The sequence below is a fragment of the Sphaeramia orbicularis genome, chromosome 8 (assembly GCF_902148855.1).
Source record: "Sphaeramia orbicularis chromosome 8, fSphaOr1.1, whole genome shotgun sequence".
Lineage (NCBI taxonomy): Eukaryota > Metazoa > Chordata > Actinopteri > Kurtiformes > Apogonidae > Sphaeramia > Sphaeramia orbicularis.
This window is the reverse complement of record NC_043964.1, coordinates 47456209-47475096: the sequence shown is the minus strand read 5'-3', so window position 1 is coordinate 47475096 and position 18888 is coordinate 47456209. Positions and strand designations below refer to the sequence as shown.

The window sequence follows — 18888 nt, the reverse complement described above, 5'->3', positions numbered from 1 at the left end:
TCAGGCCATTTACCATTTATTTTCTGGTGTTACAGCGCTTTACATTGCGCTGTTAATGTAAATATTAGCCCATGACTGATGACTGCGGCGGTAGAGACAGATTGGATGTAGAAATTAGAACTAGACTGAGCAGGTATAAAAATCTTCATCATATTGAAACGATGCCCCTCAGTCTAATGTTAAAGATATAACGTGAGTTCAAGGAGATCATTTTTCGGTTCCATCCAAATGTGCCGCAACTTTGGACCAAATTTAGATAAAAATAGATTTTTTTGCACGTAAAAGTTTGATCACTTTTGCAGTCATTATTTTAAACTCTGCACTAAATCTGAAAAGTCTTAAATCTCTGCGCACGAGTGAGTTCAATAGTTCATTTTGTTCAGTTAGTGTTAAATGGAATCTGAAAATCAGGTAGTGTGGAGTGGATACGAGATACCAGAATATGTGTTTTTGATCATCAGCGTTCTATTGCACTTTGGAGATGCAGGGTCAAAACACATCCGGTGCTATTTTCGTTCTTATTTTTCTGAGTAAATGATTATTTTGACCTGACACATTATATTGTAAAGTCGGAATTCCTGTCAGTATTGCAAACATATAGATATTGTTTCATATAAACCTGTGCTTGTGGTTTTCTAGTTAGAAAATGGACAGAATCCCTATTATTCCAAAAACTTAATTCATTGGAAGGGTTGTGTTTCGTTTTGAAGCATAAGTAAAAATAAAAATAAACCATACTCCGACCGTTACGCATGCGTGCTGGTGCCTTTCACCTTGCGTTCTGATGCCAAAATGCTGATGCGATTTATTTCTGCGTCCGACTGCTGCTGTTGCTTTTAATAAAACCCACATCTACTGCAAACCTGACGCAGACACTGTACTGCGCTCCCACGCCGCTTGGCATCATCAGTCACTTGTCGCCGATATCGTGACCGCGCAGCACCATAGGCTTTCTGCTGCAGCTGCGCAGTATAGGGTTTCGTGTGAACAGGAGTGTGCGTTGAGGTGTGGACTGTGTGTGTGGCGTCTGTCTCTGTTTCTATGAGACAAGGTTGCTGTAAAACGTTGGCGGTATAGACTCTACTGAGTGTAAAGACTGTCACGTGACCGTCAAGGTCAAGGGCTCTGTCTTTCTCTGAGACCTTAGACACACACACAATGTAGGATGTGACCACACACACACACACACACACACACACACACACACACACACACACACACACACACACACACACACTGAAATAAACATGTCTGCTAGTTCTGTTCTCTGGTGATGATGACGATGATGATGATGATGATGATGACTATTATTATTATTATTATTATTATTATTATTATTATTATTATTGTTGTTGTTGTTTTGTTGTTGTTGTTGTTGTCTCTACTAATATTTCGTGTTTACAATCTTTGTCATTTTTTTTTTACTCTTTTTAGCCTATATATAGCCTACTTATTTAAGATGTTGTTTTACATCATTACCTTCTTTTATAAAACATTGTATTTCTCCTTTTCCGCAGTATTTGCTTCATTCATTCCCTCTACACTCTAACAATGAACGTTTTTAAAAGCTTCAACATCAAAACATATATATATATATATATATATATATATATATATATATATATATATATATATATATATATATATATATGAAATTACTCTAGTGTCTTGAAAGATAATACGTTAATTAAATTTTTATGTTTTTAAAAACACATTAACATTTAACTAATGTGTCTATAATTTATTACTGGTTTTCACATTAATTAAGGTATTCATACACATCTATAGTAACATAAACTAATGCAGCTACAAACATTAACTATGTAATGATAATTATTTACTAATGGTGTTCATATCAACTAAGATACCGATTTAATTGTTTGATGCTATTAACTTCAGCTAATACAAAATACATTAGTTAATTAACTGTTAGTTAATGCTTATGACTGCAATGACTAATATAACGAAAGGTAACTTTTACTGAAAAGTGCCACCATAAAAAGGTTTAAACAAATTGCTAAAAATGCGTAAGAATACAATTTTATTATTTGAAGCGCCTGAAGTTATTACAAGGATCATTTCCCACTACTTTCCAAATGGAAATAACCTGGTGGTTCACGTTAAATTTTGTACATAAAATGTCACGAAGTGAAGGTTGTGGGAAAAAAAAAAAAAAAAAAAAAAAAAAAAAAAAAAAAAAATATATATATATATATATATATATATATATATATATATATATATATATATATATATATATATATATCAAACTAAACCTTCGTAAAGTGCCAGAGCTTATCCCATTGAGTCGACTTTAAAGGATGGGGGAATCCTTTGCTTCTAAATTTGCACAGGAATTGTTTCTAACTACATTCACCCATTTGTATTGTATGAAACCCCCTTTATTAGTTCCATCTTTATTTACTCTATTTACCGGCTCACCCTGAATAAGGGAGATTTTTATATATCAAAACACTCCAGTTTAAAGCTTGTCCTGGACTGAGTTTAACCTGCAATTTCCGACTTTGAGTAGCGTAAAGAATTTTAATCCGTCATCCCGTTTAATACGTTGGAAGTTTTGTTCACACGGTTCTACACAGGCCTGTGAAATGACACTGAGTAAATTGATAACATTGTTGTCGCGCGTCCCATACGGAGGTTTGATCCGAATCTAAACCTGAAGCCTCATAAACACGTTTCATCTGCATGGGTATGGACTGGGGATACAGACACGCATTACGCCCACATTACGCACGGCCACGCCGAGGTGCCCGATTGCATTTTTGGATCAGTTTAAGAGTTTAAGATGTAACCTAACACAGACTTCAGTGGGATTAAAAGAATTTATTAAGTGATGCACTATACTTTGATTACTGGTTTACAGGCGTTATAAACAATATGCATAATAGTGTTTTTTTCCCCGCTACTGGGCACAGACAACACAGACGAACAGTAAAACACAGACAGCTGACAGACAGTTACAACAGAGAGCAGGCAGGAAGGTGCTATATGTACAGGACGCCTCTGCGGACGAGGCTTACCAAACGACTTTGGTTCTTTTCTCTTATTTTTTGTCCTTTATGTCCTTTTCTTCCGTCTGTTTCTTGTATTGTTTGACGCACACGAGTAAGAGTCCGAAAAGAGCACCATGTGGTGTTTCTTTTATTTTTTCCGAGTTCTTTCTTTCAGTTCAGTTCAGATTCACCTGCATGCTAAGGCGCGCTGCTGCTCTTTACTTTGGCCACGAACTTTTTCTCCTTGACCCTCCTGTTCTGGAACCAGATGGTGATCTGCCTCTCCGACAGGTTGGTCGCGGCCGAAATCTTCCTCCTCTTGTCCTTGGTGATGAATTTATTGGCGGCGTACTCTTTCTCCAGTTCCTTGAGCTGTACCTTGGTATATGGTATCCGCTTCTTTCTGCCGCGGCGGAACGGAGAGCCGTCATGCTGGTGCGCAACAACATCTGAACGAAAGAAAAGTGGAGGGAAGGAGTCTGAGGATGAGACTGAAAACACTTAGACACTTCTATTTGCGTTTTTCAGAGTATGTAGCTTAAATGACAGCGTCACTTCATGCTTTGAACTGATTGGACATCCATCCTAACCCACGCACACAGGCAACATTATGCCCACAACAACCTAAAGCACGAGGCCAGGCCGAAAATGCATTACGTTTGTATGGAAATTTTCTTGTTGATTATTTGTTTTTTTCCAAATAGATCTAATTTATTTATTGCAAAGCGATCTTTTAAAATTATTATAACATAATGCTTGAAAATGTAACGTGTAGCCATACCTGAACCCTACCTCAGCTCGATTATTTGTTTTATTTATTGCTGCACAGGCTATTTTAAAGTGTTTATTAATGCTTTTGTTTTTGTCTGTCCTTCATTTGCGGCCGTCATTTCGCCTGTCCATCTGGTTAAACGGACAGTCTCTCAAAGTGCACTGTTCCTGCAGATTTTAATAACATAGAAAAATGTCCAAAACGTCACAAGGGAGTTCATAAAATAACCCTCATACTGAATTTTATTAAGTATAACAGTAATAGTAGAAGGAGTTATTTTATCGCGATGTTAACACATCAATGTGAACATTAGTTATCTGATAATGAGCTAATTATTAGATCAGCAGGACCAGGCTACACGTGACCTTTTTGGTTAATTAAATGTCTTGTGTAATAGCTTTAATAAATACCTTCCTCAGCAGTAACACACGAGAAAGCCCTGTTTAGTTGTTACAGCCTGTTGTCTGGTATCATTAACTGTACTCACAGTCTGATCATCTGCTTTAACTTGTCTCATTTTGCGCATCATTTGCAGAAAAAGCCCCCGAGCAGAATGGATTGCTTTTCTTTATTTAGGCATATTTGTTCAATGATTAATGTACAGAGTTAATGATCGGGTTATACTGTGAAGGTACTTAATTCTAACAACATATTATCTTTAAAAAAAATACATTAAAAGGTAAATATGAGGTGCTCTCCCCTAACATGTCCAGTTCCTACACGTGGCCTGGCTCCAGGCCCATCTGTCATTGTTTAAATGCTGAGCTGAACAAAGGGGGTTCAAGCTGAGTCTTACCCGCCAGAGCAGACTTCCAGAGGTGACCGGCCTGGCCCTGGTCCTTGGAGCAGTACATCTGCCCACCCCAGCCGTTGGTCAGAGCCCACGGCTGGTAGCTGTCCATAGGCAGCAGGGTGTCATGGCGGGGCTCCCCGGTGCCCAGGGTTTGGACCACGGAGACGTCCAGGTAGCTGGCCATGGACTGGTACGGGCTGGGGTAGCCGTGGTAAAAGGCGAACTCCTTGGCCCGGTGGTTCGGGTATTCGTCAGAGGTCACTGTGGTGTCCATGTACTGTGAGCTGAGCGCGGCTCCGGCCGCCTGGGTGCACGACTTCAGAGAACCCCGCCCCATCCTGCACGGGTAGTAGCCGTTACCAAAGTAGCTGTAAGGTAGAGCGGTGGCGGCGGAGGAGCTCTGGTGCGGCACCGCGGCCGCCGGACAGGGTCCCGCTGCACACTGCTTCGCGGAGGATGCGCTTGTCTCGCTGGTGCCCGAGGCAGACACGTCCACAGTGGAGTAGCCGGCGGAAGAGTGCACCAGACCCGACGGGTGGCCGCTCAGCGCAGCCGAGTGCGCCATAATGTTGCGGCACTGACTCGCCGCAGTGGCAGCGGCGAAGTTGCCGCTGCCCACCAACCCTTCCATGTTCTTGTTCAGGTCGTCCAGGTTGTTGTCATACACAAACATTACCGTTTCCGCTGGCCAGCGAGGGTTTAGGACCAGGGAGGCGGTCATAGGCGCTCCTTTTCCCACTCTGGCCTCTGGTGGTCGCCGTGTCCTCTCAGACTCTCGTGCGCTCAGCTGCTACATGGGCTGGAGACGGTGAACGGATGCGCATGGGTCTGTCTGTAACCACCGGCTCTTATGGGCACGTGGAGGTCAGGTAAATCAATTGGACCGTCACGCGCACTGTCATAGCCCGTGCGTTGGTGCACCGTTTGGTGACGGCGCTCAAAGGCAAAGACTGCCGGTAACCGGCCGGACCTCCGGTTACATTTCAGCCGCAGCCTTGACGCAACAAGCCCCCGGGACTGGGGAAGGAGGGAGGACGCGTGTCCATTGGATGAGACTGGGTGATCACGTGACGGGACAAGAGAAAAAAGAAGGAGAAGAGACTTGGCGGGGATTGTCAGTCAAAGAAAAAATATTTTTACGAGACTCAAGCGGTGGCACGAGAACAGCGCGAGCTCCGTGAAACCGTTCACCTTCCTGCATGCGCTGCTCTGCTCGCGCAGCTGCATCATGTCAGACTTCAGTGCGTGAACAGAGTGACAAATCTGTGAATTTGGAATCAAGAGACATAAACCACTGAGACCGACATGTCATTTCAGTAAATTTACATTCAAAATGCACCTTTCTACTCACATGCTAATAATATATTTTTTTTATATTAAAACTTAACTCTGCCAAGTAAAAGGCAAATAAAAATATGAAATACATGCAACGTTTTTAAAGTTAATCAACTTCAAGAGGCCAGCATACATTAACTTTCCTCCTATAATTTGTTCATTCTTTTAAATATTATCTGAAGTTATTTGAGTCCTGGTGTAAAAATGCATCAGTATTACACGGAATTATAGACACATTTAAAGACTTATAATCGACGCTGCCAAACACATGGCAAAACTTCGCTGCTGTAAAAGTATTTTTAAAAATCATAACAAACCAGGGGTATTTCCAGCTTTTCAAAGGAAATATATGATTATTAAAGTAATTGCACCCATCGGGCATTTATCATTTTAGTTTTCGGGTTGAATGTATGTGTGCTTTTCCTCTGGAGGAAGCGTAAAGAGGGTTTATGGAGGGGATTTGGAAGCTTTAAGTTTAGAGAATTATGGCATTGGTTCACAGGTCTAACTGTGCGTTGGAGTCGTGTTATTTGCGTAATTGTTTCACTACCTGCACATAGTTTGAAATTTATATGAGATGAGTCTCAAACTGTTTTGACGGAAAAGCGTATACAGTAACAGATATTTGAGGATGAAACTGTTTGTGTAGCCACTAAGTGACCAAAGAAATATGTTTTTTTTTTTTTTTGGCATTAGGTGATGAAAACGTGTTGAAAGGTGAATGAATCTTATTTTGGATTGAAGTCAGAGCTTGTTTTTGTCGTGTGAATATTGGAATACAGTGCCTAAACACGTTGACCTTAAAACAAAAAAATATCTTTGCGACGTATTTTAATATTTTGTTTTAATCAGACCAAGCACTTTCATAACGATTCTGTACTGATGTTCTGAGACGTGATATAACTCAACGTAAGTCAATATCCCAGTCCAAAAAAAAAAAAAAAAGTCAAATCATTATTTCTTCCCAGTTTTAAAGTATGATTTCATTTATTTTGCAGTGTTGACGGCTGATTGTACTTTTAGACTTTTAGTCTTTATGGTCAGAACATGACAAATGCTCATTAAGCGTTGGAACGTTCCACAAATACAGTTTCAGGACATGGAAAACGTCATAGAACTGGGTAAACTAAAACATTTTGTCTTTGTTTTAACAAAGAACATACAAATACAAGATAAAAGACAGTGCATATCAAGAACATTAATTTTTTTATGTCATGATAATCTTTTAAATCGTTTGACCATTTTTAAAAATGTGTTATGAGGAGATCAGTTAACACATCTACATGTAAAGATATAAACATGTGTGCACTAGTGTTTTCATATATATATATATATATATATATATATATATATATATATATATATATATATATATATATATATATATATATATGTGTGTGTGTAGAGAGAGAGAGAGAGCGAGAGAGCGAGAGAGAGAGAGAGGTGTTTTTAATACTTTGAATATGTATTATGTGTTTAGTGTGTTTGCTCTTATGTTTCTATTTTTTTACTGCGTGTCATGCTGCTGCTGTTGCACGGGAATTTCCCAGTTAGGATCAATAAAGTCTATCTATCTATCTATCTATCTATCTATCTATCTATCTATCTATCTATCTATCTATCTATCTATCTATCTATCTATCTATCTATCTATCTATCTATCTATCTATCTATCTATCTATCTATCTATCTATCTATCTATCTATCTATCTATCTATCTATCTATAGGAAGCAAATTAAGCCATTTGACTAGATTTAATTCTCTTTTTGAACTCTTTTGTCTCTATCTCAGTGCTAACGGCAGATGAATTAGGAATCAATGCAAAAGCCAACGGAGATTTACACTATATCTGTAGGTGTATTGATATATTATGTGTTCATTTTCTATAACAACTTTAAGGTAACAGTTTGTTTCTACCGTTTTCCGATGTTAACACTGGGTATGTTTTGATTTTTTTTTTTTTTTTCTTGTCTTGCCATATCTGTTCCGAACGCTCAATGTCTCTGCATGCAATGACTATGAATGACTGAAAATAAAACATAATTATTCCACTCTGTCTTGCACTTGAAGTTAGACTGTTGTTTTTATTTTATTTTATCTGCTCATTTCAGTAGTTATAATTCTGCATCCAAGACAGATATTTTAAAAACCGAAAAAAAAAGAAAAAAAAAAAAAAGTGATGTGTATGCATAAATTAAAATGCAATTTGCATGTTTGCATGCAGCTGGTTTTAAAAATCTCCCCAGAGTAGTTCATATATTAATATTTGTTATGCCAATAGGCTAAAGCAGACTTTGACAATTAATTGCATATAATTCACAATAAAATATCGAGTTTGTTCATCGAGAGACTTTCATGACAACGATGAAAACAGTATTTTGCCTACCATAAAAGCGACACTGATTTCAGAATAAGAATGCTTTATCAACCCAAGAGGAAGTTGTGTGATCAGATTTCATTTACATGATCTGTGTCGGTGCTCCTTTCGTGGTCAGGAAATAATGCAGAGGTTTAATGAAATACAATGAAGAATAAATCGATCAGATGAGTGCAGATAATTAAGATGGAAACAAAGTCATCTGTAGCCAATGAGACCTACATGAAGTGATGATAGATAGTTTGGTGTTTTTAATCTGGTCTGTAAAGCTTAGTAAACATGTGTTTTCTGAGATAATCTGAAATGTGTTCACCTGATCAGTGTCTCTGAAACGCGTAACAGTGTTTGGTCCGCTGTGTGGGCGACAGCGGACAAACGCCAAACCACCCAGACAGTAAGTCCTGCTCATAGTGTGGTCTACTGGAGGGTGGGTAGGGGCTGTGGGGAGGTTAAGGATGTGTGTGTGTGTGTGTGTGTGTGTGTGTGTGTGTGTGTGTGTGTGGGGCGGGGGGGGGGGGGTGCACAGAGGGTCAGACAGGCCCCTGAAGGTCAAGGTCAAGTTTAACACGGAAACAGAAGAAGGAGGGCGCAGACACAGACGCACAAATGGAATGAGCTCAAGTTCAAGGCCACCACACACCTTGACGCTTCCTCTGTCTGCGCGTGTCTGTGTGCGTGGGTGCACGGGCGTGTCCGCGTGCAGATGACACACGGAAGACGCCATGTTGTCTCTGATGGGCACCGGTATAACCTGCGTAAAGACACCCGGGCATCTGTTTGTCCATAAATCATTAACTTCAAAAATACAGTTACTTGCAAGAAATAAAAGAAGAACCAATATCTCCTACCAACATCCACATATATCTGCGCTGACCTAGTTTACCGCAAACATATTTTTCCAAGTAGAAGAGACATTTTTTATGTACGGCTTCATGAAAGTAACATTTTTCGATGCTGATGCCGATGTACGCGTCCATGTTCTCGAGGAAACCACTTCATCGATGTTCCACTGCAGAAAGTGTGAGTCTTATCCACGTAGAGAAGAGTGGGACATGTTCGAGATTTTTTTGTAAAGCACATACAAGACACTGTCAGTAAAAATGCAATTCACGAGGTGTGACAAAAGACTACACGGAGAAGTGATGATAATGAAGATTCCTGCAGAAACACAATGTAAACGCATACTCTCAGATGTAAGTATGTTGTAAAACACATTGTTGAGACGCAAAGCATCTTCAATTTACGGTTAATTCAAGGTTTAACAAGTAAAAATAGCTAACCTCAATAGAACGGCCAAAACGATTTGCAGTAGCACATCATATTTTTTTTCAATGAAGTGTCATTTTTGGTGCTGCTATACTTGATTCTCGTAGCTTCTTTTTTATTTTATTTTTTGTCGTTTACTTAGTCTCCCACAAATGTATCTATTTATTAGTTATTGTTACTATTTAATTCTTGCCGGTTTCATTCTTAAATGGTTAATTGTTTGATAATTTACCTTTACCTTCTTTTCTTTTTCTTTTCTTAAATAAATAAATTCTACATACGGTCCGTTAAGACTGAATTGTAGAAATAACATACATTTCAATGATCCCTGTATTGATTCATTTGTTTGAACTTTATTGAAGTGTATTTATTCATTTCTTCTATCTATTTTTTTTTCTTGACACATCCCTGTCAAACATTTATAAACCTGAAACCCAACACCAGTGTGAAATACAGTTTTTCTTGGTTAGACTTACTTAAGTAAAGCAATACTATGGACCAGCTGTAGAAAAAGAAACCCTGGACAGTAACACGGGTGGATTTACTGACAGATCTGATGGGTTTTGTCGTCAAAGAACAGGAGCAGGGACATCTTGATTTTCCTTCTTTTTTTTTTTAATCTCAACCCTACATTCAATCTTTTACCATTAAAGTCCCACAGACTTTTTTTTTTTTTTTTGTCTTTCTCAATTGATTTATCACCATATCACCATTTATCATTGGACGACTCGCTCAGTTGGTAGAGCGGGTCGTCCAATGACCAAAGGGTCGGCGGTTCGAATCCTGGCTCTGACTGTCCATATGCCGAAGTGTCCTTGGGCAAGACACTGAACCCTAAATTGCTCCCAGTAGGGCCAGGTAGCGCCTTGCATGGCAGCAGTCGCCCGCTGGTGTATGAGTGTGTGTGTGTGAATGGGTGAATGTGAGGAATTGTAAAGCGCTTTGGGCACCATGAAGGTATAGAAAATGCGCTACGTAAGTTCAATCCATTTACCATTTATTATAAAAGTATCTTCTGTATTTTATATTTTTCATTTAAAAATTTGGTATTTTCCTATATTTTATTAAGTGATCATGTAGATCGTCATAAAAGCTCAGAGTAAATTCAAAAGTTATTAGATCAAATCAGAAACAAAATAAGGAAAAGGTGACTTTTTCAACATTTTATATCATTAACTGAGTATAAAAACAAGTGTCTCCATCCACTGTCATTTATAAAACTACGTGGGTTTTACTGGTGAATCAATGTTGTAGAAGATGACGGTGTTTCCTCGTTCACTGTCCTTTGAACGTTCAAATGGTCATATCTGATAACAATGAAAAGATGACAAACTGGATTTTACAATTACTTTGTTAAGTGGATCAACAGGTATATTAAATAGGCCTATTTTAGATCGGTAAATGGTTTTAGTTGGTGGTGAATGCTTGGGTCTGTAAGGGTTAAACATAAATTATCTTTGTGTGGAAAAAGTGTGAGTTGTCTTTTATTGCACTACTTTAAGTACAGTTAGAAAAAGGGACAACATGTCAGAACAAATAACTATGAGTGTGACCTTAAAGTCTGTGCACCTGATCATATGTCCATCACTGGTGAACTCTTAACTCCTGAATATTAATTGTTGGCCTTGGTCATACGTGCAGATTTTAGGACTGGTGCAGGAGATTATATTGCGCATTCATCCATGTATCCATTAAATTTACTGAAGATGTGGTGCATGTTGTTACAGAGGGTACTGTAATGGATTAGATCAGTATTTTTAATCGGTTAGATTGTATTGCAGACCTTCAGTCTGTGCATCTAAAATTACTCTCAATATCCAGATATGTGTGATATGCTTTGAGATTAGAAATCCTGAGGAAAAAAAAACAACAACAACAACACATCAGATGGTATGTCCAGATCTGATATTTTTAACCCTTAAAGAGCTAGAACTATTTTTGTGTTGACCTCCAAATTAATTGTATTTACATTTAACCTTTCCCAAGTGATTTATCTCTATTATAATATTATCCTCTTCATTTTGCATTTTTTGCATGCATTTCATCAGACTGAACTAAGCGTCCTTGAGTGTCCAAAAAAGTGCAATATAAGTGTGATGTATTATTATTATTATTATTATTATTATTATTATTATTATTATTATTATTATTATTATTATTATTATTATTATTAATAAAGTTTATTTTTATGCCTTAAGATTTCATTAAGTACTTTTTTTGTCATTTTGTTTTGGGTTTTTTGATCTATCTATCTATCTATCTATCTATCTATCTATCTATCTATCTATCTATCTATCTATCTATCTATCTATCTATCTATCTATCTATCTATCTATCTATCTATCTATCTATCTATCTATCTATCTATCTATCTATCTATCTATCTTAACCTGAGAAAACTAGATTCTTTCTTTCATATGTAAAAGAGGCATTTCATGATAGCTTTGTGACATTTATACAAGAAGAAAACCCTGGCCCCTTTACAAATTATATTTTACCTATATGTTGAATTACTGCATTTACCACAACTCAGCATTGTCTATATCACAGCATCAGCAGTAAATATGTGTAAAAGACATTTGTCCATGCTGCATGCACTGACACTGCTCCAGCTATTGACATTTAGTGCCCAATGATACAGAAAAAAACAAGGCATTTTTTTCAATTCACAGTAGATTTAGTTGGTACCGTACAAATACTGAAGTTTAGTATCCACCCATTCAATTATAGTAGATCATTTGTGCAAAGATTTTCACATGTTTTCTCATATTTAAAAATGTAGAATTCACTAGAATCCACTGTATTTTGATCACAAATGAACTCACTGTCCTCTCACTTCATTTTCAGGCATTCATATCTTTGCTATACGTAATGATGGCTAAGCCATATCCCTTGACAACAATGCAAATAACATGAGGAGATGAGATGAGACTGAAAGCTCTGGAAAAATGTAACATATAATTTTTCCACTATACTTTGATGTTTTTTCAACAGCAAACATTTTCACCCACCTGATGTCTCTTTTTTTGTTTGTTTTTTCTTTTGTTTGTTTTTTTCAGTCTTTGTCAGTCAGAAATGTTGGCCAGTTTATGATTTATATGACAGTTTTTCTCAGTCGCTTTAGTACGTTTCTCGGATCATTCTCGACATTTGCAAAACAGTAAGTGCATTTCTTAAAACAATTACTACAACTACAAATAGCAAAACACCATGGATTACCTGCAAAAGCCAGTCTCTCGCTTAAAATCCTTAGTTCATCTCTCAAAAGTAAATCTCTGTGTCAATGAACATGTCAGTGGCATCAGAATGACAAGTCCAACTTCGGTGCTGAAGGATTATCCACAGCGCTGAAAATAAACATGAAGGACTCTAATGCGCATCATCATCATCATCATCATCATCATCATCATCATCATCATTATCATCATCATCATCATCATCATCATCATCATCATCATCATCATCATCATCATCATCATCATCTCTTACAATTTTGGTCCATCTCAGGAACAGATTTATTCTATTCTATTCTATTCTATTCTATTCTATTCTATTCTATTCTATTGGAATGTGATTGTTTTATTTTGTGAACTTCATTGTATCCATCCTGTTCTGTTTGCTGAAAGCAGTGCATGCTGGGTAGTGTATTTGTTTTTATCAGCCTCTGACTTCAAGAGTTCACTATCACACAAATCAGTCTGCAAATAATCACTGCACAAGGCTTCCTTCATCATTTTAAAAATTATTTTAAAAAAGCAGTTGCAATTTCCTTATTTTATCATGAATTAGATGTATCTAAACGTGCAAAACATCACTCAGAGGTTCAGAATATGAATGATCTGGTGAAACCAGATGCTGCTGCAAAAAAGATAACCAGAAATTTCTTGATTTGATGTCTCTGCTTTGACAGTAAATACAAAGAATGGACTGATTTAAAAAAAAAAAAAAAAAAAAAAAAAAAAAAAAAAAAAAAAAACCACAGAGGATAAATCTTTTGGAATCTTTGTAAATGATTAGATTAGACTGGATTGGATTGGATTGGATTAGATTGGATTGAATTGGGTTGGACTGGATTGGACTGGATTGGCCTGGATTGGGCGGGTTGGGGTGGGACCGGAAAATATCAGATCAGATCAGATCAAATTTAGATTAGATTAGATTAGATTAGTGATTATTGATCCCAAGATGAGGAAATTTGACGGTTAAAGCAGCAACAGAATAAAGTGCATGCATGAAGACAGTGCAAAAAACAAGACAGTGCAAAAAAAAAACAGTATAAAATATTAACAATAATAATAGCATTGAGAACAGATTATATGCATATTTACAACAGTTAAGAAATACAAAATGTCAGACAGTACAGCTGAGACACATAGGGTGGGATTACACTGTTGTGTTGTACACTGCAAACCCAGACTTTGTATTTACTAAATTGCTTTAATTACAATACTTAAATGATTTAAGTTTTATTACATTACTATAAAATGTTAAGTATATTCTACTAACTTGTGGACATAATCGAAAGTACAAAAAAGTTCAAGTTGAATGGATTTAAATCACTAAGTTTTAGTCATGACCACACCTTTTTATCTCCACTGAGTTGTGAAGGGCCACCATTTTAAGTTGCATCTTTTGCTCCAAATCACAAACTGAGCTGCAGTTGAGAATTAATCTCTGAAGTCAGCTTGATGTGTCAGTGACTTTGTAGATCTAGCTGTTTGTGGGAGAGTTTATTTTGTGTATTTTACAATTTACCATTTCAGTGGTTGATTTTATGTTTTAGTGGGGGAGGAGGGGCTACTTCTCACGCAGGGGTGTCCATTTCTGGTCCTCGAGGGCTGGTATCCTGCATGTTTTAGATATTTCCCTCTTCCATCACACCTGGAAGCCATTACATCATTATTAGGCTTCTGCAGAGCTTGATGATGAGGTGATCATTAATTGAACAGGTGAAAAACCAACTTTAAGTCTAAAAAGGGATTTCAAATAATTATGCTACTGCTCCAGGTATCATGGTGGTTAGTTTGTCATGTTGCACTTTTCAAAAACCATGTTGCTGTTTGTGCACTGTTTGCCCTTTATGTCTTATGACACCGGTACTGATATCATGGGTTGTTGATCCAGTTGCTCTCGTTTCATTGTTTGAAATGTGTTATTTTGTCAACCAGGTCAGTTTAATTAAAACAGAGGAATAGCCCACGTATTAATCCATATTGTCAATATTTTTATGTAATTTTTTGTAATTCAGTTATTTAAGCAGCATAACTGCTGCTGTGAAAGAGCTGAGAAAATGTCGGTACAAGACCTTTTCATGTTTTATGTGAAATATGTTTGCAGGAGCTAGTGATTTAAGGTTGTTTGTTAAAGCATGGACCTTCCAACCTGAGTTTGGAGTAGGGCTAAACATTCATTCACTAGACTGAAAAATGCTATCTTATAGAGAGAAAGGTTGAAAACATCTGGTTATATAGACAAGACATTATTTTCCATGACTTTCATGTTGTAGTTTAAAGTTAAAACTTCTACAGCAAAATAAAAAAAGAAAAAGAATGTCAATTTGGTAGTTTTTTTTTTTTGTGTGTGTGTGTGTTTATTGAAATTTATACTGCTTGTGATTTTGAATTAAACTAACTTGGAATTAAGTGTCATAAACTCAATATATTAAGTTTAATAATTATACAAAGCAATTTATATTGCAAAAGATTTTAATTTAAATCAGCTTGGAATTGAGTAAAACGAACTGATGATATTAAGTCTAATGATTTTATAAAGCAATTGATATTGCAACAAATTTTAAGTTAAATTAACTTGGCATTTAGTGTGTTGTACTTAAAATAGCAATTCCATTCAAATCAAGCATTTAAGTTTAATACACTCAAGTTTTCATTACTCATTACTAAAATTTTTTAAGGCAACTGGTTTCCTCAAATTTTTTAAGTAAACTCAACTTATCCGGTCTTACAGTGTACAGTCTGACAGTAGTGTGGATGAACAACCTGTGATAGCGCTCTTTCCTACATTGTGGGTTTACAATTCTGCCACAGAAGGAGCTGCTTAAAGCCTCCATGGACTGATGCAGTGGATGAGAGGTGTTGTACATGATAGATGTCAGCTTGGTTAACTTCCTCCTCTCACCCACGTGCTCCGCAGTGTCCAGTGGGCAACCAAGGACAGAGCTGGCCCTCCTGACCAGCCTGTTCAGTCTTTTCTTGTCCCGGTCAGTGATGCCTGCTCCAGACCACAGCATAGTAGATAGCAGAGGCTACCACAGAGACATAAAATGTCCATAGTAGAGGCCTGTGCACACGATAGGACCTCAGTCTCCTCAAAAGGTGAAGATGACTTTGGCCCTTTTTGTACAAACCATCTTGTGTTGTGCGACCTCAAAACAATTCTAAAACCAACAAATACTAATGTTATGACCTGATGTTAGTTCAAAATTATCAAATTACATCTGTCCACTCTCCTTGTATTGTATTGTATTGTATTGTATTGTATTGTATTGTATTGTTTGTGCAGTTCTCAATTACTAACAATGTTATTAAAAGGTATAGCTATAATGTGTTCAGTGAGGTGACAATGACCTTAACCTTTGACCACTGACCACCAAAATCTAATTAGTTCATCCTTACCAAATTTTCCAGTATTCTGCTAAACTGTTCTTCAGATACTTATGTTAAAGGACAGGCATGAAATTACAGCCTTGTCCTTTAACTGTTGACCTTTGACCCCCAATGTGTTTTGAGTACATCCTTAAAGACTGTTTCCAAAGCATTCTCTTGTACCTGAAATGTGTTTTACACGATTGGACCAGAATCCCTCTCTCATTACAATGCACTGAGGACATGTGAAAATTTGTTGATGCTCAAATTATAAGGATTTTTACTGATAATTTTAGATGATAAGCAAAGATGTCTGAACATACTTTGGTCCTGTTTCTGTCAGTGAAAACATCACAACATCGCAGAGCTGCAACAGATCTTTTTAATGTTGCATCCTGTAAAACATGTTCTTTCAGCAGCTTTTTCTGTGAAACCAACAAAACTCACAGTCTGATCATGTGAAACACTTTACAAACATCACTTTCACCAAAGCTGCTAAATCCTGGTCAATTCCTGTATTAAACTGGTATTCCTGTCTAGATTTTCTAAAATAAATGACATGTATTTATTAGTGTATCTTTTTGGATCCTACTGTATTCCATTTCCTTAAGATGGAGAATATGTTGCTGAACTCACTTAATTTTCTCATTTTTATTCCATAAAAGTGTTGCAAGTGAACAGCTGCACAATACTCAAATGAGTTGTTGGTTTATAGAGCTCAAATTATTAATTGATTCAAATCTATTAGAAAAAAAATGATTCAATTACAATTTTCCTGAGCTGAATCTTTGTTTCCTTAATTTTGCTGCCGCTTAACATTGGTTCCACTGTTGTGTTTCACACAGATGCTTATTGTGACACACATGATGCCAAGATCAATACTAACAACATGGAGCGTAGCTCAGAAGAGACAAGGAAGGCAGAAAATTTCTATATGATCAGTTTTCTTCATTGGATCCATTACTTACTCCTTTAAATTTTTAAACTTTCACAAAAATATTACAAATATTTGTGTTTATTTTGATCATTTCTTAGTTACTTCCATGTTCACTTGTTAGTAAGTTAGCAAATAGGAATCCACATGTGTTGAAGATTGCAGTGCACATATTGTTGGTAATAGATGTCATTTGACTTGTTTGTTGTTGTTTACAGCAATAGATATTGTTATATATACCTTTATACTGTTGTTATTGTTGTTGCTATTTCTATATAGATATTTTTAGATCTATCCTTTTACCTTGATACTTTTTGTGGCTGTTGTTTCAGCTGGTTCTGGAATAAAAGACAAGTTGTTTGTCATTTTCAGACATGTCTTTTCACATTTTTATTTTTTTTTATCTATTCAAATAATCATTGAATGGCATTGAAGAAAGTCATTACTAGATTAATTGATTACAAAAATATCAATAGCTGCAGATCAAGGTAGAGATTAAATACATAAGAAAGAAAGAAAGAAAGAAAGAAAGAAAGAAAGAAAGAAAGAAAGAAAGAAAGAAAGAAAGAAAGAAAGAAAGAAAGAAAGAAAGAAAGAAAGAAAGTTTGTTAATGCGGAATAGAAAACTGCTTATGAATCTATTGTGTCAGGGTGTCTTATACAATGCTTATCTATGAGTGTGTCTCAGCAAACACAAAACAAAAATACAATACTAACATTAGCTGTGTCACCTGTTCACACTGAATGGGAAAAACCTACAAATGCAAATAAATGGACTGAGATCCAGAAAAACATCAGGGTAATTTCTAATTTGCCCTCAAATGTATGATGTAGTGACTGGTATTTAGGTCTGTATATCCTATAGAGGGTAAAGTCTAATTTAAACTGTATGAACATGCTGTGTCTGTGGTGCTTCAGTTAATAATTGAATGTAATAATTATTTGTGTAAAACATTTACTTATTACTTAAGTGGTTCTATATCTATATTAATTATTTATCAAAAATCCTTTCAGATATGAGATCAGCCAGTGTCCTTCAGCTGCTGACATGTTCAGCGTTAAACCTTAGAATGAGAGGCTACATTCACTGGCTCTTTTGTCCTTGAACTTGACCTTGTAGAGTCTTTTAACAAGAGTGTGTGTGTGTGTGTGTGTGTGTGTGTGTGTAGGTGTGTAGGTGTGTGTGTGTGTGTGTGTGTGTGTGTGTGTGTGTGTGTGTGCATGCGCACGTGCACTGTTGATGCAGATGCAAACTTACAGTGATCCACATCTCTGTACTTGAATTATTCTCTCAGTCACTGCACATGGAACTATTTTATTTCCATTCATCTGCATCTGAAGGAACCAGTGAGTCTGTCTTGGAATCATTTCAGTGTTAGTTTTGTATAAAAATATGCTTAAAAACCTGAAAAATCTATTTAACACAGCAACAGTGTTATTGGTTGTGATACATGAATCACAGCAATGTTGTGTTTTTTTAGTCTGCCAACTGGACACTCAATAAAGAAAGTCTTGACCCATTCAAGGTCCTGATCGGAAAATTCAGATTCACCGTGTTACAGCACATTAAATTATAGCCACAAAACTCTAGTTCTTTAAAAACTGTCAATGTGACCTTAAAACCAAAACAATACTTTAAAAAATGACTCCAGTTATCACAAGGGCAGATAAAAAAGTTTCCACACCCGATTTCTGTGTGTGGAAATTGTCTAGTTATATTTTTAATTCATTTCAGCCAGTTTTCTGTGTTTCTGTAAAGAACATTTGAGCTTCAATCTTGAACTAAATGAAAAT

The 18888-nt window shown here is 36.7% G+C and overlaps 1 protein-coding gene across 1 annotated transcript; it reads right to left on the bottom strand.

Moving 5' to 3' along the window:
• Positions 1 to 3212: 3212 nt before the first annotated feature.
• On the bottom strand, positions 3213 to 5300 carry hoxb13a (homeobox B13a). Its single transcript, XM_030141806.1, has 2 exons — positions 4583 to 5300; positions 3213 to 3463 (listed from the first exon to the last, which is right to left on the bottom strand). Exons 1-2 carry the CDS (start codon positions 5298 to 5300, stop codon positions 3213 to 3215), a joined length of 969 nt encoding a protein of 322 aa, XP_029997666.1.
• Between the last annotated feature and the right edge of the window lie 13588 nt (positions 5301 to 18888).